General features: G+C 44.1%; 2 protein-coding genes and 2 long non-coding RNA genes across 14 annotated transcripts in view; all 4 read right to left on the bottom strand.

The window, feature by feature from the left end:
* Positions 1-247: 247 nt before the first annotated feature.
* On the bottom strand, positions 248-3,956 carry LOC125726928 (stonustoxin subunit beta-like). Its single transcript, XM_049003402.1, has 4 exons — positions 3,949-3,956; positions 3,733-3,906; positions 3,572-3,618; positions 248-1,001 (listed from the first exon to the last, which is right to left on the bottom strand). The coding sequence occupies exons 1-4, from the start codon at positions 3,954-3,956 to the stop codon at positions 487-489; spliced, it is 744 nt and encodes a 247-aa protein (XP_048859359.1). The 3' UTR covers positions 248-486.
* A 41-nt stretch (positions 3,957-3,997) lies between these two features.
* On the bottom strand, positions 3,998-5,440 carry LOC125726924 (uncharacterized). 3 transcript variants are annotated; one of them, XR_007388464.1, is made up of 3 exons: positions 4,852-5,440; positions 4,684-4,739; positions 3,998-4,571 (listed from the first exon to the last, which is right to left on the bottom strand). It is a non-coding gene; the product is annotated as an uncharacterized LOC125726924 (long non-coding RNA). The 3 variants fall into 3 exon arrangements; XR_007388466.1 differs by having other exon boundaries at positions 3,998-4,515; XR_007388465.1 differs by having other exon boundaries at positions 4,908-5,440.
* Positions 5,441-6,805: 1,365 nt separating this feature from the next.
* LOC125726921 (uncharacterized) lies at positions 6,806-10,826 on the bottom strand. Of its 9 annotated transcripts, XR_007388456.1 has the most exons (6): positions 10,728-10,826; positions 10,480-10,665; positions 9,116-10,355; positions 7,107-7,354; positions 6,983-7,044; positions 6,806-6,858 (listed from the first exon to the last, which is right to left on the bottom strand). It is a non-coding gene; the product is annotated as an uncharacterized LOC125726921 (long non-coding RNA). The 9 variants fall into 9 exon arrangements; XR_007388453.1 differs by having other exon boundaries at positions 6,983-7,354; XR_007388458.1 differs by lacking the exon at positions 6,983-7,044 and having other exon boundaries at positions 7,231-7,354; positions 10,728-10,825.
* Positions 10,827-12,656: 1,830 nt separating this feature from the next.
* The window catches only part of LOC125726907 (NACHT, LRR and PYD domains-containing protein 12-like), a 137,761-nt gene continuing 125,482 nt past the window's right edge, over positions 12,657-24,935 (bottom strand). The window contains exons 15-17 of the mRNA XM_049003375.1: positions 21,982-22,155; positions 18,578-18,751; positions 12,657-12,867 (exon numbers count right to left, since the gene is read on the bottom strand). Of these exons, the coding sequence (XP_048859332.1) occupies positions 12,864-12,867; positions 18,578-18,751; positions 21,982-22,155 (352 nt within the window). The 3' untranslated portion in view covers positions 12,657-12,863. The remainder of the gene's footprint in view (positions 12,868-18,577; positions 18,752-21,981; positions 22,156-24,935) is intronic.

Below are 24,935 nucleotides of genomic sequence, written 5' to 3'. Positions count from 1 at the left end.
TTATTTAATCAAATAATTATTTGATATAATTTTATTTGCTTTAATCCACTGACCCAGAGTAGTAACAGGATATAATTATATTTTCCAGTGTTTTTCATTTCTTTTATGTCTGCAGTTAAATAGTTATTTACACTGATTTACTCTAATTCTATTAGTAAAAAGTGAATTTATTTAATTTAACCCACCAGACTGTGGTTTCATTATGTTACTCAGTCATGCTTTGGGTGACGCTGAAGCAGGACATTAATAGGACAGAACAGAAAGACTTTATTGTCATTGTACAGTAATATAGTAAATAGGCATAAATATATAAAATGTACATATACAGGGGAGGGGGAAAGCCCCCCCCTAATCAGGATTACATTTAGTTACATTTTAGTCAGAGAGAAAAACTTATTTTTGTCAAACATACATTTGAGAGTAAAAAGGATTATAAAGGTTAAAAAGCAGAGATTTTACCTTTTTGCCAGGAGAACCAGCAACACGTCACAGTGACACTATGGAGTCAGAAACAAAAAACCCTGGATAGAGGGACTCAGTGAATGAGGAGGTGAATCTGTACAGGGGGGTCAGTCCATCAGAGGAGACTCTGTAGAAGGACAGAGCACCAGCCCCCCAGTCCAGATACACTCCTACTCTGCGGGAGCCTGAGGGCCGTATGGGGATGTCAGTCCATTTATTATTGTGCCAGACAGAGTAACTGTCAGTATCACAGCACAGACACCATGACTTGTCATTGTCTCCAAGCTGACAGTCACTCCCTCCTTTCCTCCCGATCCCTTTATAAGTGACTCCTATCCGGGCTTCATATCCATTCCACTCAGCCTCCCAGTAACAGCGGCCAGTCAGACTCTCTCTGCACAGAACTTGGGCCCAGAAGTCAAATCTCTCTGGATGATCAGGATATGGCCGCTCTGCCCCCCATGTCACCTTCCTGTTCCCCCCTGACAGAGACAGGTCTCTGTGTGCTGTGTTGGGGTCCAGCGTCAGCTGGCAGGAGTCTGTAGGCAGGAGGAAGAATTATTAATACCATCAGGCCGCCTGTACTTTATGTTTCTGTACAATATAAAAACAGCGCAGCTTCCCCGAACTAAGCGGGAACCGAAGTTTATGAAATAGCTCAGGAAATGTCGGACGGCGCGCGACGCCGGCGGGAAGAGCCGCCAAAATGCGGCGCGAGCTAAACTAACAGCGTAATTACGGGGAAATAAAATTACAAAGCGGCGACATTCATCAGACATATTCATCACAAGCATATTTACCACAAAACGGCACCAGAGATTAATACTAAAAGTCAGTGTCTTTCCTTCTAACCGCTAAATCCGGCGCGTGCGGCGCCTTGCTGCTCTCTGTCTTTCTACAGGGAGCTTACCTTTGAAAATGGCCATCAATAACAGAATATTTAAGTAATATTATTGCATATTTAACGTGATATTTAATAAAGGTTTGGACCTGAATTCTGATACAAACGCCTCCGAAGATGATTCCGGTGCCTGAGTTGCGCTCCATGAGGATCCAGTATTTGCAGCGATTGTCTGACACGGTCTGACACGAAGCCCTGCATGATTGGCTGGCTCATTAATATTTATGAGAGGAGCGCTACCTGATTGACCAGTGAACATCGACATATGCTCCCTGTTTGTTCTGTCTAAGGCACTGGTGCCCAAATCCCAGCGTAACTTAGTTCTTTCCCCGTTCCATCATAAATGATTCAGCTCAAGAGCTGTGTGGTAATTAGCACAAGGAGTTGAATCAGGTGATGAATGAGGGGAAACACAAAAATGTGCAGGACTGTATTTGTCATGGAGAAAAAATACAAATTAGCATTTTGCACTGGAGGAGAGAGTCCGGTATCACTGCCTATGGGTGCCGTCTCAGGACAATACTAACGAATCTCACACAGAAAACACATACTGTACACTCACGGCATGTGCAAAAAGAACAAATGCAAATGATTCTGTTTCTGTGAAATTAAAGATGTACAACTATATGTATGTACAACTAACTTGTATAACTGGTAAAGTTATGGAGGCTATAATCAAAGAGAAAATGGTAGATTACCTGGACTCCAATAACATTTTGCGGGATAGCCAGCATGGATTTAGGAGAGGTAGATCCTGTTTAACGAATCTGTTGGAGTTTTTTGAGGAAGCTACTCAGGAAGTTGATGATAAGAAGGCCTATGATGTCATCTACTTAGAATTCCAAAAGGCTTTTGATGTTGTCCCGCACAATAGTCTCCTACTTAAAGTCAAAGCGACAGGTATTTTAGGTACCGTAGCGACCTGGATTGATAACTGGTTAACAGATAGGAAACAGCGAGTAGTTATAAGAGGCACAATGTCACAGTGGGCCTGCGTCCATAGTGGGGTACTGCAGGGTTCGATTTTAGGACCACTATTGTTTCTAATTTACATAAATGATATAGATACCAATATATACAGTAAACTGGTGAAATTTACAGATGACACCAAGGTGGGTGGTGTAGCAGATACTGATTTAGCGGCTCAGCAGCTACAGCGGGATCTTGATTTAATTAGTGACTGGGCCGATACCTGGCAGATGAAATTTAACGTAGACAAATGTAAGGTACTCCATGTAGGGAGCAGAAATATAAAGTACAGGTATTTTATGGGTCCCACTGAAATAAAGGTAGCTGATCATGAAAAAGACCTTGGTGTGTATGTTCATGCTTCCATGTCCCATTCTCGCCAGTGTGGGGAAGCAATAAAAAAGGCCAATAGGATGTTGGGGGTATATCTCCAGGTGTGTGGAGTTTAAGTCAAGGGAGGTAATGCTAAAATTATACAATTCCTTGGTGAGACCTCACCTAGAATATTGTGTGCAGGTTTGGTCACCATATCTTAAAAAGGACATTGTGGCCTTAGAAAAGGTGCAGCGTAGGGCCACAAAAATGATTCCTGGTCTTAGAGGAATGTCATACGAGGAAAGGTTACTTGAGCTAAATCTGTTCAGTCTCAAGCAAAGGAGACTGAGGGGGGACATGATCCAGGTATATAAGATTCTAACAGGTTTGGATGCTGTTCAGCCAAATAGTTACTTCAGCATTAGTTCAAATACACGAACTTGTGGCCATAGGTGGAAATTAGCGGGAGAACATTTCAAACTGGATTTAAGGAAGCACTTCTTTACACAGCCCGTAGTCAGAGAATGGAATAGTCTTCCTGATAACGTAGTGCAAGCTGAATCCTTGGGTTCCTTTAAATCAGAGCTAGATAAGATTTTAACAACTCTGAGCTATTAGTTAAGTTCTCCCCAAGCGTCTTACACTCCCACACAAACACAAAGACGATATGAGCAGCTATAAAGTATTTGTAAAAAATATTTTTTTAAACGTATAAATGAATTAATGGTGTTTTTGGTGATGATTTGATGTTTTGTTTCTCTCATTTGGATGTTTGTCTAGAATGACACAGAAAGTCACAGAAACCCAAACATGGAAATCCATCTACACACAGTGTAAAAAGCCACACTAATCACAACAACTGTGTGAATACAACCATAACATAATATTAATGGTATTATTAATAAAACTTGCAAACACACTTACATTTCTGAAAGCCTGGTCTGGTCCTGCACACTCCACCATGATCCACACTACAGGAGAAGCAGAATGACATAGTACTGTTGTATCCATTTATTTACTGGTGCCTCTTCTTCACATACATGCATAAGTATCTGTAGCGTGTCAGACACACACTCTGTACTCACTTCAGCTTCTCCAGTTTACAGCTGGGATCCTCCAGTACAGCAGAGAGCAGCTTCACTCCTGAGTCTCCTGGGTGATTGTAGCTCAGATCCAGCTCTCTCAGGTGTGAGGGGTTTGACCTCAGAGCAGAAGCCAGGGAAGAACAGCCTTCTTCTGTGACTCTACAGCCTGACAGCCTGCAGAGAGATAGACAAAAACTCCCCAATAAATAAGATCACCTCACCATTACAAGCATTACTTTTTTACTAATAAAAGTGACTCCTCTAATAAATATTTCAATAATCACATGAAATTCACAACACTTTCCAAACATTTTATAAGAACCTATACTCCTCAGAACAAGGACCAGATGCAGTTGATATAGAATTATTTTTAAATAATCTAGACACCCATATTAACCAATGAAATAGCAGATACCCTTGATGCACCATTAACATCAGAAAAACAACCAAATGCCTAACAACCAATCGCCCAGACCGGATGGTTTCCCTACAGAAATCTATAAACATTTTTGGGATGTATTATCTCCACTCTTCAAAAGACAAATAGAGAAATTAAACATACATCACAAATCCCATCACAAATGAGTACAGCGACCATTATAGTGTTATTGAGACCTGACAAATACCCAAAACAACCCTCCAGTTACCGGCCATTACAGTGTTATTGAGACCTGATAAAGACCCAACACAACCCTCCAGTTACCGGCCATTACAGTGTTATTGAGACCTGATAAAGACCCAACACAACCCTCCAGTTACCGACCATTACAGTGTTATTGAGACCTGATAAAGACCCAGCACAACCCTCCAGTTACCGGCCATTACAGTGTTATTGAGACCTGATAAAGACCCAGCACAACCCTCCAGTTACCGGCCATTACAGTGTTATTGACACCTGATAAAGACCCAGCACAACCCTCCAGTTACCGGCCATTACAGTGTTATTGACACCTGATAAAGACCCAACACAACCCTCCAGTTACCGACCATTACAGTGTTATTGAGACCTGATAAAGACCCAGCCCAACCCTCCAGTTACCGGCCATTACAGTGTTATTGAAACCTGATAAAACCCCAACACAACCCTCCAGTTACCGGCCATTACAGTGTTACTGAAACCTGATAAAGACCCAGCACAACCCTCCAGTTACCGGCCATTACAGTGTTATTGAGACCTGATAAAGACCCAGCACAACCCTCCAGTTACCGGCCATTACAGTGTTATTGAAACCTGATAAAGACCCAACACAACCCTCCAGTTACCATCCATTACAGTGTTATTGAGACCTGATAAAGACCCAACACAACCCTCCAGTTACCATCCATTACAGTGTTATTGAGACCTGATAAAGACCCAGCACAGCCTTCCAGTTACCCGCCACTCTCTCTAATGTATACAGACTTGAAAATCATTACAAAAGCTCTCGCCACTCGGTTACAGACAGTCATTCCTACTATAATCCATCCTGATCAGACAGACTTCATCAGGACAAGACATGCCTCAGACAACATCCATAGATATTTAATTTAGTTAGTGTTGCTCAGCATACCCACACTATAGCCATGATTACATCATAGATGCAGAAACAGCATCTGACAGTCAGGTGGACATTCCTCTTTAATACATTACATAGATTTGGCTTCGGAGAGTCGTTCACCCACTGGGTTAAAATACTGCACACCTCACCCAAAGCTACAGTGTCACAGATGGGGTGACATCACCTGCATTCACACTCCGACGGGGAAGACGGCCTGCATGCCCACTCTCTCCTTCATTGTTTGCCATCTTCATAGAACCACTTGTGGCAGCAATATGACAGAACAGTGAAATAAACAGAATTCAGACCAATAACTGAAAACAAAATTACGCTATGCAGACGATATCTTGCTGTTAGTACAAAACCCTCAACCCTCACTACATGAAATAAAAATTTTGGTAATACTTTTTCAAAACTATCAAACTACACAATAAACTGGAAAAACCCACAATATTCTCACTGTCTGAAGATACCTGGGATTCTGCTGATCAGGATGGTCCATTTCACACCGGAAATATCCGGTACCTGGGTATCAACATCTCCGCCAGGCTGTCAGACTTGTTTACCCTCAACTACACCCCCTTACTCAAAACAATAGATTAATCTCCCACTCTCACTAATAGGACCCATTTCAACAATCAAAATAAAAATTCTCCTCCAGAATAATTTCAGAAAAATTCTTTCAAATTCTTAGCTCATTAATGTCACATTTTTACTGGAAAAACAAAAATGCAAAAATCAAACATTTCACAATTACAGAGAAATAAATCTCAAGGTGGATTACAAGTTTAGATTTTTCTTCATTATTACTTAGTAAATTAACTGCAGCACATAACTAACTGGTGACACTACAGCAGTAACAGCAGCTCATGGTTACAGCAGCAGCAGCTGTACTGTAAAAATCTCAGACGTGCAGATTTACATATAATATTTCATTAAAGAAGCATAACTGCTTCAACAATACTGCCATTTCCACAACACTGACAGTGCAGTGGAGAACCATTGAAATCACTAACTGCTCTCTCAGACCCTGTAAATACACCCCAATCTGGAATAAGCCGGATTTCCTACTTCACAATCTCACTGTTCACTATCACACATGAAATAGCGATTATACATCTCCACCTCTTCAATAACAGTCATTCCCTGACATTCGAAGACCTAATCCATAAATAGGGAGTTGAGAATATGCAGTTTTTCTAATATTTAAAAACTGATTCCAGCATCAAAACCAAAATGAGCCAAACAAAAATACACTTAATCCTCCAAAGAGACAAAATTCTCCAAGTTAAAAATGAAAAGAAACTAACCTCTAAAATACATAAAGCTCTATCTGCGACAGATACTTTGATATTTGTACCAAAGGTTCATTGGAATAAGGACCTTAACTTTTCCCCCAGCTCTGAATTCAAGATGGAAGTCTGCAACAACATATTCACAGTGACAACAAACACCGGCCTTCAGCTCAGTACAAGTAATTCACAGAAAACACGTCACTCAATATAAAAAGTAGTCAGCATTGATACCTGCTCACTGTGCATTATGGGTGTCACAGATAATTATCTGCATGCTATGTGGGTCTGTATACCTACTCACAGTGCACCATGGGTGTCACAGATGACTATCTGCATGCTCTGTGGGCCTGTATACCTGCTCACAGTGCACCATGGGTGTCACAGATGATTATCGGCATGCTATGTGGGTCTGTATACCTGCTCACAGTGCACCATGGGTGTCACAGATAATTATCTGCATGCTATGTGGGTCTGTATACCTGCTCACAGTGCACCATGGGTGTCACAGATGACTATCTGCATGCTCTGTGGGCCTGTATACCTGCTCACAGTGCACCATGGGTGTCACAGATAATTATCTGCATGCTATGTGGGTCTGTATACCTGCTCACAGTGCACCATGGGTGTCACAGATGACTATCTGCATGCTATGTGGGTCTGTATACCTGCTCACAGTGCACCATGGGTGTCACAGATGATTATCGGCATGCTATGTGTGCCTGTATACCTGTTCACAGTGCACCATGGGTGTTACAGATAATTATCTGCATGCTATGTGGGTCTGTATACCTGCTCACTGTGCATTATGGGTGTCACAGATAATTATCTGCATGCTATGTGGGCCTGTATACCTACTCACAGTGCACCATGGGTGTCACAGATGACTATCTGCATGCTCTGTGGGCCTGTATACACACGTGGACAAAATTGTTGGTACCCTTCAGTCAATGAAAGAAAAACTCACAATGGTCACAGAAATAACTTTAATCTGACAAAAGTAATAATAAATAAAAATTCTATGAAATTTAACTAATAAAAGTCAGACATTGATTTTCAACCATGCTTCAACAGAATTAATAAAAAAAAAAACTCATGAAACAGGCCTGGACAAAAATGATGGTACCCCTAACTTAATATTTTGTTGCACAACCTTTTGAGGCAATCACTGCAATCAAACGATTCCTGTAACTGTCAATGAGACTTCTGCACTTCTCAGCAGGTATTTTGGCCCACTCCTCATGAGCAAACTGCTCCAGTTGTCTCAGGTTTGAAGGGTGCCTTTTCCAGACGGCATGTTTCAGCTCTTTCCAAAGATGCTCAATAGGATTGAGGTCAGGGCTCATAGAAGGCCACTTTAGAATAGTCCAATGTTTTCCTCGTAGCCATTCTTGGGTGTTTTTAGCTGTGTGTTTTGGGTCATTGTCCTGTTGCAAGACCCATGACCTGCGACTGAGACCAAGCTTTCTGACACTGGCCAGCACATTTCTCTCTAGAATCCCTTGATAGTCTTGAGATTTCATTGTACCCTGCACAGATTCAAGACACCCTGTGCCAGATGCAGCAAAGCAGCCCCAGAACATAACAGAGCCTCCTCCATGTTTCACAGAAGGGACCGTGTTCTTTTCTTGATATGCTTCATTTTTCCGTCTGTGAACATAGAGCTGATGTGCCTTGGCAAAAAGTTCAATTTTTGTGTCATCTGTCCATAGGACATTCTCCCAGAATCTTTGTGGCTTGTCCACATGTAGTTTGGCAAATTCCAGTCTGGCTTTTTTATGACTTGTTTTCAATAATGGTGTCCTCCTTGGTCGTCTCCCATGAAGTCCACTTTGGCTCAAACAACGACGGATGGTGCGATCTGACACTGATGTTCCTTGAGCTTGAAGTTCACCTTGGATCTCTTTAGAAGTTTTTCTGGGCTCTTTTGTTACCATTCGTATTATCCGTCTCTTTGATTTGTCATCAATTTTCCTCCTGCGGCCACGTCCAGGGAGGTTGGCTACAGTCCCATGAATCTTAAATTTCTGAATAATATGTGCAACTGTAGTCACAGGAACATCAAGCTGCTTCGAGATGGTCTTATAGCCTTTACCTTTGACATGCTTGTCTATAATTTTCTTTCTAATCTCCTGAGACAACTCTTTCCTTCGCTTCCTCTGGTCCATGTTGAGTGTGGTACACACCATGTCACCAAACAACACAGTGACTACCTGGAGCCCTATATATAGGTCCACTGACTGATTACAAGATTGTAGACACCTGTGATGCTAATTAGTGGACACATCTTGGATTAACATGTCCCTTTGGTCACATTATTTTCAGTCTTTTCTAGGGGTACCATCATTTTTGTCCAGACCTGTTTCATGAGTTTTTTTTTTTTTATTAATTCTGTTGAAGCATGGTTGAAAATCAATGTCTGACTTTTATTAGTTAAATTTCATAGAATTTTTATTTATTATTACTTTTGTCAGATTAAAGTTATTTCTGTGACCATTGTGAGTTTTTCTTTCATTGACTGAAGGGTACCAACAATTTTGTCCACGTGTGTACCTGCTCACAGTGCACCATGGGTGTCACAGATGACTATCTGCATGCTCTGTGGGCCTGTATACCTGCTCACAGTGCACCATGGGTGTCACAGATAATTATCTGCATGCTATGTGGGTCTGTATACCTGCTCACAGTGCACCATGGGTGTCACAGATGACTATCTGCATGCTCTGTGGGCCTGTATACCTGTTCACAGTGCACCATGGGTGTCACAGATGATTATCGGCATGCTATGTGTGCCTGTATACCTGTTCACAGTGCACCATGGGTGTTACAGATAATTATCTGCATGCTATGTGGGTCTGTATACCTGCTCACAGTGCACCATGGGTGTCACAGATGACTATCTGCATGCTCTGTGGGCCTGTATACCTGCTCACAGTGCACCATGGGTGTCACAGATAATTATCTGCATGCTATGTGGGTCTGTATACCTGCTCACAGTGCACCATGGGTGTCACAGATAATTATCTGCATGCTATGTGGGTCTGTATACCTGCTCACAGTGCACCATGGGTGTCACAGATGACTATCTGCATGCTCTGTGGGCCTGTATACCTGCTCACAGTGCACCATGGGTGTCACAGATAATTATCTGCATGCTATGTGGGTCTGTATACCTGCTCACAGTGCACCATGGGTGTCACAGATGACTATCTGCATGCTCTGTGGGCCTGTATACCTGCTCACAGTGCACCATGGGTGTCACAGATGATTATCGGCATGCTATGTGTGCCTGTATACCTGTTCACAGTGCACCATGGGTGTTACAGATAATTATCTGCATGCTATGTGGGTCTGTATACCTGCTCACAGTGCACCATGGGTGTCACAGATGATTATCGGCATGCTATGTGTGCCTGTATACCTGTTCACAGTGCACCATGGGTGTTACAGATAATTATCTGCATGCTATGTGGGTCTGTATACCTGCTCACAGTGCACCATGGGTGTCACAGATAATTATCTGCATGCTCTGTGGGCCTGTATACCTGCCCACAGTGCACCATGGGTGTCACAGATGACTATCTGCATGCTCTGTGGGCCTGTATACCTGCTCACAGTGCACCATGGGTGTCACAGATGATTATCTGCATGCTCTGTGGGTCTGTATACCTGCTCACAGTGCACCATGGGTGTCACAGATAATTATCTGCATGCTATGTGGGTCTGTATACCTGCTCACAGTGCACCATGGGTGTCACAGATGATTATCTGCATGCTGTGTGGGCCTGTATACCTGCTCACAGTGCACCATGGGTGTCACAGATAATTATCTGCATGCTATGTGGGCATCTATACCTGCTCATAGTGCACCATGGGTGTCACAGATGACTATCTGCATGCTCTGTGGGCCTGTATACCTGCTCACAGTGCACCATGGGTGTCACAGATGATTATCTGCATGCTCTGTGGGTCTGTATACCTGCTCACAGTGCACCATGGGTGTCACAGATGATTATCTGCATGCTCTGTGGGCCTGTATACCTGCTCACAGTGCACCATGGGTGTCATAGATGACTATCTGCATGCTCTGTGGGCCTGTATACCTGCTCACAGTGCACCATGGGTGTCACAGATGATTATCTGCATGCTCTGTGGGTCTGTATACCTGCTCACAGTGCACCATGGGTGTCACAGATAATTATCTGCATGCTATGTGGGCCTGTATACCTGCTCACAGTGCACCATAGGTGTCACAGATAATCATCTGCATGCTCTGTGGGCCTGTATACCTGCTCACAGTGCACCATGGGTGTCACAGATAATTACCTGCATTCTCTGTGGGCCTGTATACCCAACGTGCTCATAATCCATAGCACTCTTTTCCGTAGCAAATTTTCCCATTTGAAATAATGGAAACTCAGATGATTCGTTCCACAACCGAAAAATATTCATATAAAAATGATTAATACAAAATATAAAGTCAAAAAACATAATACAAAGTAACCTGCACTTTACCTTTGAAAGGAATTGTGAAGGGTGTGAGGGAGACGAGAGAGAAGAGGAGGGTTATTTTCTAGGATGACTTTCACTGCCATTGTTAAACAGATTCATCGCTCGCACTGCTACACCCTTATTCAGGTGTTGCTTGTATACTAAATTTTGATTATACAAGTGAGGTTTGAGACGATTACCCACAATCCCTCAGTGAGAGAGAGAGAGAGAGAGCGAGAGAGAGAAGAACCATCGGCTCAGTTGTGATCATGTGACGCTAGGCAGACCAAGCGCATACATAATACTCGAATTGTAAGACCTCCCTTGTTTATCAAGTTAAAATTTATTTTAAAATTTTGTTCGTCTTGCAAAACAATCGTAAAACAAGTTACTCGAAATCTGAGGTTTGACTCTATACTTATTTCTCCAACTAGCAATTCTTCCAAACTGGAAATCAAAAAGTCACTGTAATCGTTGGACTAATCTAATGACAGAGTATACATCCTCGGAAAAAATTACAGCCTTAGATAAAATTAACAAACTGCTGTTTGGGGAAAACTGGGAACCATTCTTACAGCATCTAACCCTGAACAAACAGCCAGGCTAATGCCACATGCATTTCTATAAAGGCCTTAAGCGTATAATCGCAGTCACTACACTCCGTACAGCATCTAACCCTGAACAAACAGCCAGGCTAAAGCCACATGCATTTCTATAAAGGCATTAAGCGTATAATCACAGTCCCTACACACCTTACAGCATCTAACCCTGAACAAACAGCCAGGCTAATGCCACATGCATTTCTATAAAGGCATTAAGTGTATAATCACAGTCCCTACACTCCTTACAGCATCTAACCCTGAACAAACAGCCAGGCTAATGCCACATGCATTTCTATAAAGGCATTAAACGTATAATCACAGTCCCTACACTCCTTACAGCATCTAACCCTGACCAAACAGCCAGGCTAATGCCACATGCATTTCTATAAAGGCATTAAACGTATAATCACAGTCCCTACACTCCTTACAGCATCTAACCCTGACCAAACAGCCAGGCTAATGCCACATGCATTTCTATAAAGGTATTAAGCGTATAATCACAGTCCCTACACTCCTTACAGCATCTAACCATGAACAAACAGCCAGACTAATGCCACATGCATTTCTATAAAGGTATTAAGCGTATAATCACAGTCCCTACACTCCTTACAGGATCTAACCCTGAACAAACAGCCAGGCTAATGCCACATGCATTTCTATAAAGGCATTAAGCGTATAATCACAGTCCCTACACTCCTTACAGCATCTAACCCTGACCAAACAGCCAGGCTAATGCCACATGCATTTCTATAAAGGCATTAAACGTATAATCACAGTCCCTACACTCCTTACAGCATCTAACCCTGACCAAACAGCCAGGCTAATGCCACATGCATTTCTATAAAGGTATTAAGCGTATAATCACAGTCCCTACACTCCTTACAGCATCTAACCATGAACAAACAGCCAGACTAATGCCACATGCATTTCTATAAAGGTATTAAGCGTATAATCACAGTCCCTACACTCCTCACAGGATCTAACCCTGAACAAACAGCCAGGCTAATGCCACATGCATTTCGATTTATTCGAACGATGTGGTTTTGTAAGCATATTTCATCGTAACAGTCTCTGCCATGTTGTGAATAGTTTAATCAACATGACTCATTTTATGAAGAAATAAAGGTAAAATGCCTTTATTTGATGTAGGAAGCGACCCGGAAATAGGGGGTGTTTCATTCTCTGTCTCTCTGCTGCTTCCACATGCTTTACCTATATACGTGATCGGAAGAAAGTTCTGCTTTAGCAGTTGTGTTTTCTTTCCTTGCCCTTTGAAATAGCAAATAAATGCAAGTAAAGGTTCACCTATAATGACATCCGGTTTGGTCATTATATTAGAAGCTTTCTACTACATGCCATTCTGATCATGTAATTAAGTGATGAGATGCTTTCAAAACAAGACATAAAACATTAGCCGCTGTCACGCCCAGCTCGTAAGATCCTCATGTGTGCCACGTCCAGCTCGTCCGATCCTCGTGTGTGCCACACCCAGCTCGTACGATCCTCGTGTGTGCCACACCCAGCTCGTACGATCCTCATGTGTGCCACACCCAGCTCGTACAATCCTCGTGTGTGCCACGCCCAGCTCGTCCGATCCTCGTGTGTGCCACGCCCAGCTCGTACGATCCTCGTGTGTGCCACGCCCAGCTCGTACGATCCTCGTGTGTGCCACGCCCAGCTCGTATGATCCTCGTGTGTGCCACGCCCAGCTCGTATGATCCTCGTGTGTACCACGCCCAGCTCGTACAATCCTCATGTGTGCCACGCCCCCTGATTATCCACGTGTGCTTCCCCAATCATACCCAGCTGTGTCCGATTATTTTCGCCCAGTCCTGTGTATTTCAGTCCATGTCTTGCCTTAGTTCCTTGTCCATCATTGATGTTAGTAGACGTCTGATGTTTCCTGCACCCTGTTTCCCAAATAAATCCCCATTTTCCTCGATTCTGCCTGCCTGCCTGCTTCCTGCCTGTTGCCTGCCTGAGCCATCAGCCCGAGAGCATTACCCGCACAGCCGGATCGTGACAGCCGCGATGTGTGGTGCCGGTCGGGGAATTCAGGTTCTTTATTAAGCTATTCCACAGAATAGCGGAATTCCTGTGCGGATTGAAAAAGGTCCGGATTTAGAACACTGGCCGTCCTCCGCTAGGGCTGGAAACCATATGATCTCCACTGTGGGGCCAGACATGACATTACAAAAACTTCAGTAATTAAGGCGAAGTATAGGTTAAAGATATTATCATAGTTCATAATTACTATAGTTTATATAGTAATTTATATAGTTTGTATAGTTAATTGTATATGTACATATGTGTCTGTATAATGCTAAATATTATTACATTTTATAATTATAGCATTATATAAATATTATTATTACTGATAATAATGTATTATAATAATAGAGCATAGGATACTATTATGGGGGCGGCATGGTGGTGCAGTGGTTAGCACTGTTGCCTCACACCTCTGGGACCCGGGTTTGAGTCTCCGCCTGGGTCACATGTGTGTGGAGTTTGCATGTTCTCCCCATGTCGTCGTGGGGTTTCCTCCGGGTACTCCGGTTTCCCCCCACAGTCCAAAAACATGCTGAGGCTAATTGGAGTTGCTAAATTGCCCATAGGAGTGCATGTGAGAGTGAATGGTGTGTGAGTGTGCCCTGCGATGGGCTGGCCCCCCATCCTGGGTTGTTCCCTGCCTCGTGCCCATTGCTTCCAGGATAGGCTCTGGACCCCCTGCGACCCAGTAGGATAAGCAGTTTGGAAAATGGATGGATGGATGGATATTATTATTATTATTATTATTATCTCCACTAGGATTATATCGTATCACTCTGCACAACCTAAGATATACCACCACCAGGGGGCGCCAGAATCACATGACCTCCACAAGAGCGGTGAAGATGACGTCTTGCAACATCAGGAACTAGCTTTACAGTTTTTCTTGATTGCTTTGACATTCATTGTAATTTAGCCTTTTTTTTACTTAGAGAATAATGGAGCTTGAAGCTGAGGGGACATATCATGTCTTCATTTATGTTGATGAAGCCGCTTCAGTCTCTGTAAAGTGAGGAGACGTGGAAGGAAGCTCTTTGGGTACAGGGTCACTTCCACAGTTCCAGGGCAGAGGGCCGCCAACATAACATGTATGCTGCCACCTCCAGTGATGGTGTCCTCTGCCATATCCCCACTATTGGCCCATACAATACTGAACGCTTCATAACATTCCTGAATGCACTTCATGAGAGGCTGATCCCACCTGAGGGTAGAGGGCTGTTGAAGCCTGGCATGCCACTCTTCATCATTATCTGGGATAATGTGGCATCCCACCACTCTCGCCTTGTCAGTGAGTGGTTTGCAGTACACCCTCGTATAATGATGCTGTTCCTCCCAGCATATTCCCCATTTTTGAATCCCATAGAGGAGTTCTTCAGTGCTTGGAGGTGGAAGGTGTATGATCACCATCCCTATGAGCAGATGCCCTTCCTGAATGCAATGACTGCTGCTGCCCAAGAAATAGGTGCAGAGGAATGTCGTGGTTGGATAAGGCATGTAAGAAGGTTTTTCCCTCAGTGCAGGAGAGGATATTAAATGTGATGTGGATGAAGCCATGTGGCCCCATGGTCAAGTCAGGAGAGACTGAGTATCAATAGAGGCCATTTCTTATGCTGTAATAGACTGAATATCAATGGTGGCTATTTCTTATACTGTAATAGACTGAGTATCAATAGTGGCCATTTCTTATGCTGTAATAGACTGAGTATCAATAGAGGCCATTTCTTATGCTGTAATAGACTGAGTATCAATAGAGGCCATTTCTTATGCTGTAATAGACTGAGTATCAATAGTGGCCATTTCTTATGCTGTAATAGACTGAGTATCAATAGTGGCTATTTCTTATGCTGTAATAGACTGAGTATCGATAGTGGCCATTTCTTATGCTGAAATAGACTGAGTATCAATAGTGGCCATTTCTTATGCTGTAATAGACTGAGTATCAATAGAGGCCATTTCTTATGCTGTAATAGACTGAGTATCAATAGTGGCCATTTCTTATGCTGTAATAGACTGAGTATCAATAGAGGCCATTTCTTATGCTGTAATAGACTGAGTATCAATAGTGGCCATTTCTTATGCTGTAATAGACTGAGTATCAATAGAGGCCATTTCTTATGCTGTAATAGACTGAGTATCAATAGTGGCTAATTCTTATACTGTAATAGACTGAGTATCAATAGTGGCCATTTCTTATACTGTAATAGACTGAGTATCAATAGTGGCTAATTCTTATACTGTAATAGACTGAGTATCAATAGTGGCCATTTCTTATACTGTAATAGACTGAGTATCAATAGTGGCTAATTCTTATGCTGTAATAGACTGAGTATCAATAGTGGCCATTTCTTATGCTGTAATAGACTGAGTATCGATAGTGGCTATTTCTTATGCTGTAATAGACTGAGTATCAATAGTGGCTATTTCTTATGCTGTAATAGACTGAGTATCGATAGTGGCTATTTCTTATGCTGTAATAGACTGAGTATCAATGGTGGCTATTTCTTATGCTGTAATAGATTTTTATACTTTAGTGTAATAGATTTTATCTTTATTTTCTTAATTTCTTATACTCTGATAGATGTTATTTATGTTTACGTGTATTTTCTGTAAAATGTACAGTATTTCAGTTTTTTTTTTAAAGAACAATGTCAAAGAATCAATAAAATTTGCATCAAAGCATTTTTAATTCTGGATCCAATTCTTTGCAAGAAGCCAAATTTGACGCAGTCTATGCAGAAAGATAACATGTGGCACTGGCATGACAGCTATGTCATAATGACAAGCCATGGTGCACTGATTCGCACTGAGTGCTGTATTTTGTATTTTGCAGTCCATTGTGTAATGATTGATTGGAAAAGCTCATATACTTGTTTGCAAGTTGTGTTGTTTGAAGGCAAAGTTTGCTTTTGTTTCATATTTTAAATGTTTTAGCACGGTTAGAGCCTTTTGCAAACAAAATGTGTCTCTTTGACCACGAGTGCCACTGTTACCTGTGTGTTACCTGTGTGTTACCTGTGTGTTACCTGTGTGTTACCTGTTTTGAAAATGTGGAGTTTGAGTTGACTGCTGCATGAAAGCAAACTAGAAAAACTGTAATAATGCAGCCTACTGAGTTCTCTTTAGTAGCGTCGTGTCCGGACAGGAGAGGAGTTTCCAGCCCCACAGTAGAGACCCTCCTGGCCGAGTCTGCAGCCTTATCTTGGGGTGATTTATTTTATTAACCTAAAAGTGGATTTTTCTGTGTGCATGTGGTGCAGAACAGATTCAGCTCAGCTAACCTTTTTTCATAAGATATTTCCCTATGACCAGGAATCATTCCTGTAGCCCTGCATTGAATCCTTTCCAAGGCAGCAATGTCCTTTTTAAGGCATGGTGACCAAACCTGCACACAATATTTGTATTAAGACGAACCCACAGATGGTCACATAACTGGCCATGTCGCTCACATAGCATAGAATTAAACAAAAAATGTTCACTGTCCTCCTGTTACTGTAATGATTTGGAAATTGTGGTTGTTTGTCTCCACTACTCCCGGATTGGTGGAGCACCTTCAACTCCACCTAGCAGACATACCTGTGAGATGACTGAGGTATGGATTGATTCTTATCGTTTATGGACTAATCATCCCGACACTCAAACACGTCGCCCACCGTGATTCACCCATATTATTGTTGTGCCACAGTTGAACTGCACTAACATGTTTTTTCATTGATCATTTATATAACTTGTTTCTCACAAAACTGCTAGAACACCTATCTTGCCTTTCTCTGGGGAAAGGGACGCTTATCTTGTCTCTCTCAGGGCAAAATGGAAAGTGTTGCCCAAAATTCTTCGTAACTGCAAGTGAAAACAGCCTCACAAAGAGCGCATCGCCTGGGGGGGGAGTCTGGCCACATGTTGGTCTCCTGACAGGACTGAAAGGGGCTCCCAAGTCCGTGTGTGAAGGTGGGTGATGATGGCACGTCATAGTTTTCTGTATATTTCAATAAATATTTCTGAACAGACCAAAGCGAACCTGTTTGTTCCTTCGAAAGCCCTACATCCTCCTCTCACATTAAAACAATATTCTAGGTGGGGTCTTAATAAGGAATTGTATAACCTTAGCATCACCTAATTTGAATTAAACTCCACACACCTAGAGATGTAACCCAACACCCTATTGGCCTTTTTAATTGCTTCCCCACACTGGCTAGAATAGGACATGGAAGCATCAACATACACACCGAGATCTTTCTCGTAATCAGCTACCTTTATTTCAGTGGAACCCATAAAATATCTGTACTTCATATTTCTGCTCCTTGCATGGATTACCTCACATTTATCTACATTAAATTACATTTGCGGGGGACAACATCAAAGGCCTTCTGGAAATCTAAGTACTTTTTGTGATCAATTTCTCTTGTAGCTTCCTCAAAGAACTCAAGTAGATTAGTTGGACAGGATCTACCTCTCATAAATCCATGTTGGCTAAAATATGGTGGCGGTTCTGTGATGTTGTGGGGCTGTTTTTCCTCCAAAGGCCCTGGAAACCTCGTTAGGGCACATGGCACTATGGACTCCATGAAATACCAGGACATTTTAAATCAAAATTTGGCTGCATCTGCCAGGAAACGAAAACTGGACGGTGATCCTAAGCACATGTCAAAATCAACACAAAAATGGTCTGCTGATTATATGGTTAAATGGACGTTTTCTGCTTCACTGCTTAATTAAAACATGGATCGAAGGCTGATAAGATTGTGGGATATAAGGAAGCAGGATAAGAAAAAAGAAGCTGTTTGTGTTTGTTTATTATGTAACTGCTGAAATGCATTGTGGGTTTTCTTGGTGTCCAGTTTGTTTTTAAAAAAAATGCATATTCTGTACTCACTGCAGCTTCTCCAGTTTACAGCTGGGATCCTCCAGTACAGCAGAGAGCAGCTTCACTCCTGAATCCTGCAGGTCATTGTCACTCAGGTCCAGCTCTCTCAGGTGTGAGGGGTTTGACCTCAGAGCAGAAGCCAGGGAAGAACAGCCTTCTTTTCTGACTCTACAGCTCGACAGCCTGCAGAAAGGAAATCAAAATCTTGTTTTCTACAGCCGTCTATTTGCATGTAATTAGCTGTATAAAGTGAAGAAGAGACCAGCAGCAGTGATCAGCTCTCAGGGGTTTAGTGGCTGCTTGTCTGCAAAGATGTAACTGTAACACAGTGATCCTACATGACTCACTGAAGCTCAGCTTTTAGTCTGACATACTGAATCACTGTGAATTAACGACCATAAATGAGCATTTCATTTCCAAACCAAACCACCATCACGCTGGTGCACTTGTGACCCCCAGACACCGGCTGCTCCGCGTTACCCTGCCTTCCGCTCCTTTTGTTCTGCTTTCTCTCCTCCCCCCTCACCTGTGACCCCCAGACACCGGCTGCTCCGCGTTACCCTGCCTTCCGCTCCTTTTGTTCTGCTTTCTCTCCTCCCCCCTCACCTGTAACCCCCAGACACCGGCTGCTCCACGTTACCCTGCCTTTCGCTCCTCTTGTTCTGTTTTCCCTCCTCCCACCTCACCTGTGACCCCCAGACACCGGCTGCTCCATGTTACCCTCCCTTTCGCTCCTCTTGTTCTGTTTTCTCTCCTCCCACCTCGCCTGGGAACAGACAGCAGTGTCTCCCTCACGTCTCCCATCTCTCACATCTAGAGATGCCGACTCGCAATGAGGACGCTGCTGACTGCCACCATCCATCCATCCATCCATTTTCCAAACTGCTTATCCTACTGGGTCGCGGGGGGTCTGGAGCCTATCCCGGAAGCAATGGGCAAAAGGCAGGGAATAAACCAGGATGGGGGGCCAGCCCATCGCAGGGCACACTCACACACCATTCACTCACACATGCACTCCTATGGGCAATTTAGCAACTCCAATTAGCCTCAGCATGTTTTTGGACTGTGGGGGGGAAACCAGAGTACCCTGAGTAAACCCCACGACAACATGGGGAGAACATGCAAACTCCACACACACGTGACCCAGGCGGAGACTTGAACCCGAGTCCTAGAGGTGTGAGGCAACAGTGTTAACCACTGCATCACCATGTCGCCCCCTGACTGCCACCAGCCACCCCAAACTTTCCTCTTCCTGCTGTCATTTTTATTTTGAATAAAGTCTGTCTCACTGTGGCTTCAGTCCAGTCACCCATCGCTGCCTGTACAGTATGTCCTTAAACTCATACCACACTACAATATAACTGCCCATTGTCTGAAACAACTGGAATTATGTTTTGAAACTTAAATTACAGGGAAAGTACAAATAAACAAGTTTCATGGTATGTGATCCCAGATCTGAGGTCAGGCAGCAGCCTCAGTCTCCTCCTGTCTACCACCTTCCTCCCTCATCCACAGTTCTGTCCCAAGCAGACCCTGATGGCAGTGAGGATGAGGCCTGGTAGAGATGTCAAGGGCAAGGAGACCAGACTGGGAAAGATTAACATCCAGAACCGTGAAGAGATCAGAGCTGGGAAAAGAAACGCACCTCCTCAGCAAGTCTATCATCTGCACATCTAAGACCTTCGACTGTGGACAGCAGGATCATCGCTAATACGACGGCTGCTAGAAGGTGCACTCACATAGTCTATCTTCAGGGCTTCTCATGCAATGTCGCATCGTCCCGCTATCAGCAGAGCCTCCTCCAAATCTGTAGCCCCCTGCCTGAGGCACTTTGTCTTAAAAACGGGGTCCAACCCACCAAGAAAGCGCCTAAACTTCTCCTCCCGCTGCGCCACACTTCCATAATCCGGAAAAGCCTCCTGCACCAACCGACTTATTCCAGCAGCATACAGGATACGTCCAAGCTCTGACTGGGAGCACGCGATCGGGCAGAAAGTGAAGCTCTGAAGCACGACATAAACTCTTTTCGTCCATAAACTGTTTTTGTCCGAACGCCTCTTTAAGCTTCTCTTTAGACGTGGCGTAATCAGATTGCACTGCAGCGGGCAGGCTGTCCCATAACAGAAAAGCTGCCCCACTCAAGCAAGTCGGAAGAATTCGCACTAATTCATCATAACAGTCACGGCTACAGCCTGAAGATGCCTTCACCGCCACGTCCAGCTGCCTCACCCAGCAGAGGAACCTTTGGCTCCCATCACCAGTAAAGGCAGAGGGCAAGTCGATTGTCATGTTCATTCTGTCGGTAGATCGACTGGGTTCTCCCCGGACAGACTTTAATGGACCCTCATCGCCGAGCCAAGCAATGGGCACAAGGCAGGGAACAAACGAGGATGGGGGGCCAGCCCATCACAGGGCACACTCACACACCATTTACTCACACATGCACACCTACGGGCAATTTAGCAACTCCAATTAGCCTCAGCATATTTTTGGACTATGGGGGAAAACCGGAGTACCTGGAGGAAACGGATTAGTTTTTCTTTGATTAAATTTATTTCAATGAAAGGTTGCATTTTTCTCATGTTTTCAGTGTGACATGAAGCTACTTCACCAAAAGGTGGATTTTTTTCTAACACTTTTTACAAATTTTTACAAGGGGTGCCGATAATTGTGGAGGGACTGTATATTGGTTATAGACGATGCTGTATTTGTACTAAATGGTGGTAAGTTACTTGTGTCCCCTACTGTGACCACACAGGTAAAATAATCATTAAACTCATTTACTATATCAATTTCATTTATAAGACCCTTACTATCCTGCAGATTAGTGATTTCAGCTTTTAGAGCTCTTTTGGAGTTAAAATATTGGAAGAAATTTTTAATGTCATCCTTAGCCTCTAATGCAATCTTCCTTTCTACATTCCTCATAGAGTCAAATGTTATTTTTTAACTCGACCTGTAGACTTAGGTACTCCTGCTTTGTTTTGAAATCATTAGTTATTTTCTACCTTAGTATCTCCAGCGTACAGTATGGGATACCCAGTAATACTCACCTCACTACCCCCAGGTTACAGTGTGGAATACCCAGTAATACTGACCTCAGTATCTCCAGTTTACAGTGTGGGATACCCAGCAATACTGACCTCAGTGTTTCCAGTTTACAGTGTGGAATACCCAGTAATACTGACCACAGTACCCCCAGTTTACAGTGTGGAATACCTAGGAATACTGACCTCAGTATCCCCAGTTTACAGTGTGGAATACCCAGTAATACTGACCTCAGTATCCCCAGTTTACAGTGTGGAATACCCAGGAATACTGACCTCAGTATGCCCAGTTTACAGTGTGGAATACCCAGTAATACTGACCTCAGTATCCCCAGTTTACAGTGTGGAATACCCAGTAATACTGACCTCAGTATCTCCAGTTTACAGTGTGAATCCCCCAGTCCAGCAGAGAGCAGCTTCACTCCTGAATCCTGCAGGCCATTGTCACTCAGGTCCAGCTCTCTCAGGGGTGAGGAGTTTGATCTGAGAGCTGAAACCAGCGCCTCACAGCATTTCTCTGTGAGTTCACATCGGCTCATCCTTAAAAAAATTAAACCATTTTAAATCCACTTTATACACTGCAGCACTCTATTCAAATAAAAAGAATAGGGTCCATGACATAAAGGATTTTTAGAAAATAATTAATTTGCTAAAAAGCATTTTAACAATCGTCCAGTTCTGATTACTGTCCATTATATTTTTGTCCATAACTCATATTAACGTCAGCATGTTTAACTGTAACAGTACGGTTAACGTTTCCAACCTACACAAATGTTTTGAATGGATTACATGATAGAATGGAAGTTTCCTGCTTCACTGCTTAATTATTTCTAACATGGATCGAGGGCTGATAAGATTGTGGGATATAAGGAAGCAGGAGAAGAAAAAAGAAGCTGTTTGTGTTTGTTTATTATGTAACTGCTGAAATGCATTGTGGGTTTTCTTGGTGTCCAGTTAGTTTTTTGTAAAAATGCATATTCTGTACTCACTGCAACTTCTCCAGTTTACAGCTGGGATCCTCCAGTACAGCAGAGAGCAGCTTCACTCCTGAGTCTCCTGGGTGATTGTAGCTCAGGTCCAGCTCTCTCAGGTGTGAGGGGTTTGACCTCAGAGCTGAAGCCAGGGAAGAACAACCTTCTTTACTGACTCTACAGCTCGACAGCCTGCAGAAAGGAAATCAAAATCTTGTTTTCTACAGCCGTCTATTTGCATGTAATTAGCTGTATAAAGTGAGGGAGACACCAGCAGCAGTGATCAGCTCTCAGGGGATTAGGGCCTGCTTCTCTGCAAAGATATAACTGTAACACAGTGATCCTTCACGACTCACTGAAGCTCACCTTTTAATCTGAATCATTGCTGAAGTCACTGTGAATTAACGACCATTAATGAGCATTTAATTATTTAATTTTCAAACCAAACCATCGTGATGCTGGTGCACCTGTGACCCCCAGACACCGGCTGCTCCGCGTTACCCTGCCTTCCGCTCCTTTTGTTCTGTTTTCTCTCCTCCCGCCTCACCTGTGACCCCCAGACACCGGCTGCTCCGCGTTACCCTGCCTTCCGCTCCTTTTGTTCTGTTTTCTCTCCTCCCGCCTCACCTGTGACCCCCAGACACCGGCTGCTCCGCGTTACCCTGCCTTCCGCTCCTTTTGTTCTGTTTTCTCTCCTCCCGCCTCACCTGTGACCCCCAGACACCGGCTGCTCCGCGTTACCCTGCCTTCCGCTCCTTTTGTTCTGTTTTCTCTCCTCCCGCCTCACCTGTGACCCCCAGACACCGGCTGCTCCGCGTTACCCTGCCTTCCGCTCCTTTTGTTCTGTTTTCTCTCCTCCCGCCTCACCTGTGACCCCCCGACACCGGCTGCTCCCCGTTACCCTGCCTTCCGCTCCTTTTGTTCTGTTTTCTCTCCTCCCGCCTCACCTGTGACCCCCAGACACCGGCTGCTCCGCGTTACCCTGCCTTCCGCTCCTTTTGTTCTGTTTTCTCTCCTCCCGCCTCACCTGTGACTCCCAGACACCGGCTGCTCCGCGTTACCCTGCCTTCCGCTCCTTTTGTTCTGTTTTCTCTCCTCCCGCCTCACCTGTGACCCCCAGACACCGGCTGCTCCGCGTTACCCTGCCTTCCGCTCCTTTTGTTCTGTTTTCTCTCCTCCCGCCTCACCTGTGACCCCCAGACACCGGCTGCTCCGCGTTACCCTGCCTTCCGCTCCTTTTGTTCTGTTTTCTCTCCTCCCGCCTCACCTGTGACCCCCAGACACCGGCTGCTCCGCGTTACCCTGCCTTCCGCTCCTTTTGTTCTGTTTTCTCTCCTCCCGCCTCATCTGTGACCCCCAGACACCGGCTGCTCCGCGTTACCCTGCCTTCCGCTCCTTTTGTTCTGTTTTCTCTCCTCCCGCCTCACCTGTGACCCCCAGACACCGGCTGCTCCGCGTTACCCTGCCTTCCGCTCCTTTTGTTCTGTTTTCTCTCCTCCCGCCTCACCTGTGACCCCCCGACACCGGCTGCTCCCCGTTACCCTGCCTTCCGCTCCTTTTGTTCTGTTTTCTCTCCTCCCACCTCACCTGTGACCCCAGACACCGGCTGCTCCACGTTACCCTGCCTTCCGCTCCTCTTGTTCTGTTTTCTCTCCTCCCACCTCGCCTGGGAACAGACAGCGGTGTCTCCCTCACGTCTCCCATCTCTCACACCCAGAGACCCCGACTCGCAATGAGGACGCCACTGACGGCCACCAGCCACCTTAAAATTTCCTCTTCCTGCTGTCATTTTCATTTTTTAATAAACTCTGCCTCACTGAGGCTTCAGTCCAGTCACCTATGTCCTTAAACTCATGCCACACTACAACAAAACGGCCTACTGGCTGAAACAACTGGAATTGTGTTTTGAAGCTGAAATTACAATGAAATTACATATAAATTGATGATTTAATGGTTTGTGATCCCAGACCTGAGGTCAGGCAGCAGCCTCAGTCTCCTCCTGTCTACCACCCTCCTCCCTCATCCACAGTCCTGTCCCAAGCAGACCCTGATGGCAGTGAGGATGAGGCCTGGTAGGGATATCAAGGGCAAGGAGACCAGACTGGGAAAGATTAACATCCAGAACCGTGAAGAGATCAGAGCTGGGAAATCACTGATCTCCTCAAGGAGAGGGGTGTACAGAGTCTGCCGTGTTCTTGTTGTGAAAACGCTGAATGCTGGTGGAGACCCAGTAACACTGACCTCAGTATCTCCAGTTTACAGTGTGAATCCCCCAGTCCAGCAGAGAGCAGCTTCACTCCTTTATTCTTTAGGTCATTGTCACTCAGGTCCAGCTCTCTCAGGGGGGAA

Source organism: Brienomyrus brachyistius, unplaced genomic scaffold (assembly GCF_023856365.1).
Source record: "Brienomyrus brachyistius isolate T26 unplaced genomic scaffold, BBRACH_0.4 scaffold79, whole genome shotgun sequence".
Classification (NCBI taxonomy): domain Eukaryota; kingdom Metazoa; phylum Chordata; class Actinopteri; order Osteoglossiformes; family Mormyridae; genus Brienomyrus; species Brienomyrus brachyistius.
The sequence above is the reverse complement of the archived record's forward strand: the minus strand, read 5'-3'. Positions and strand labels throughout refer to the sequence as shown.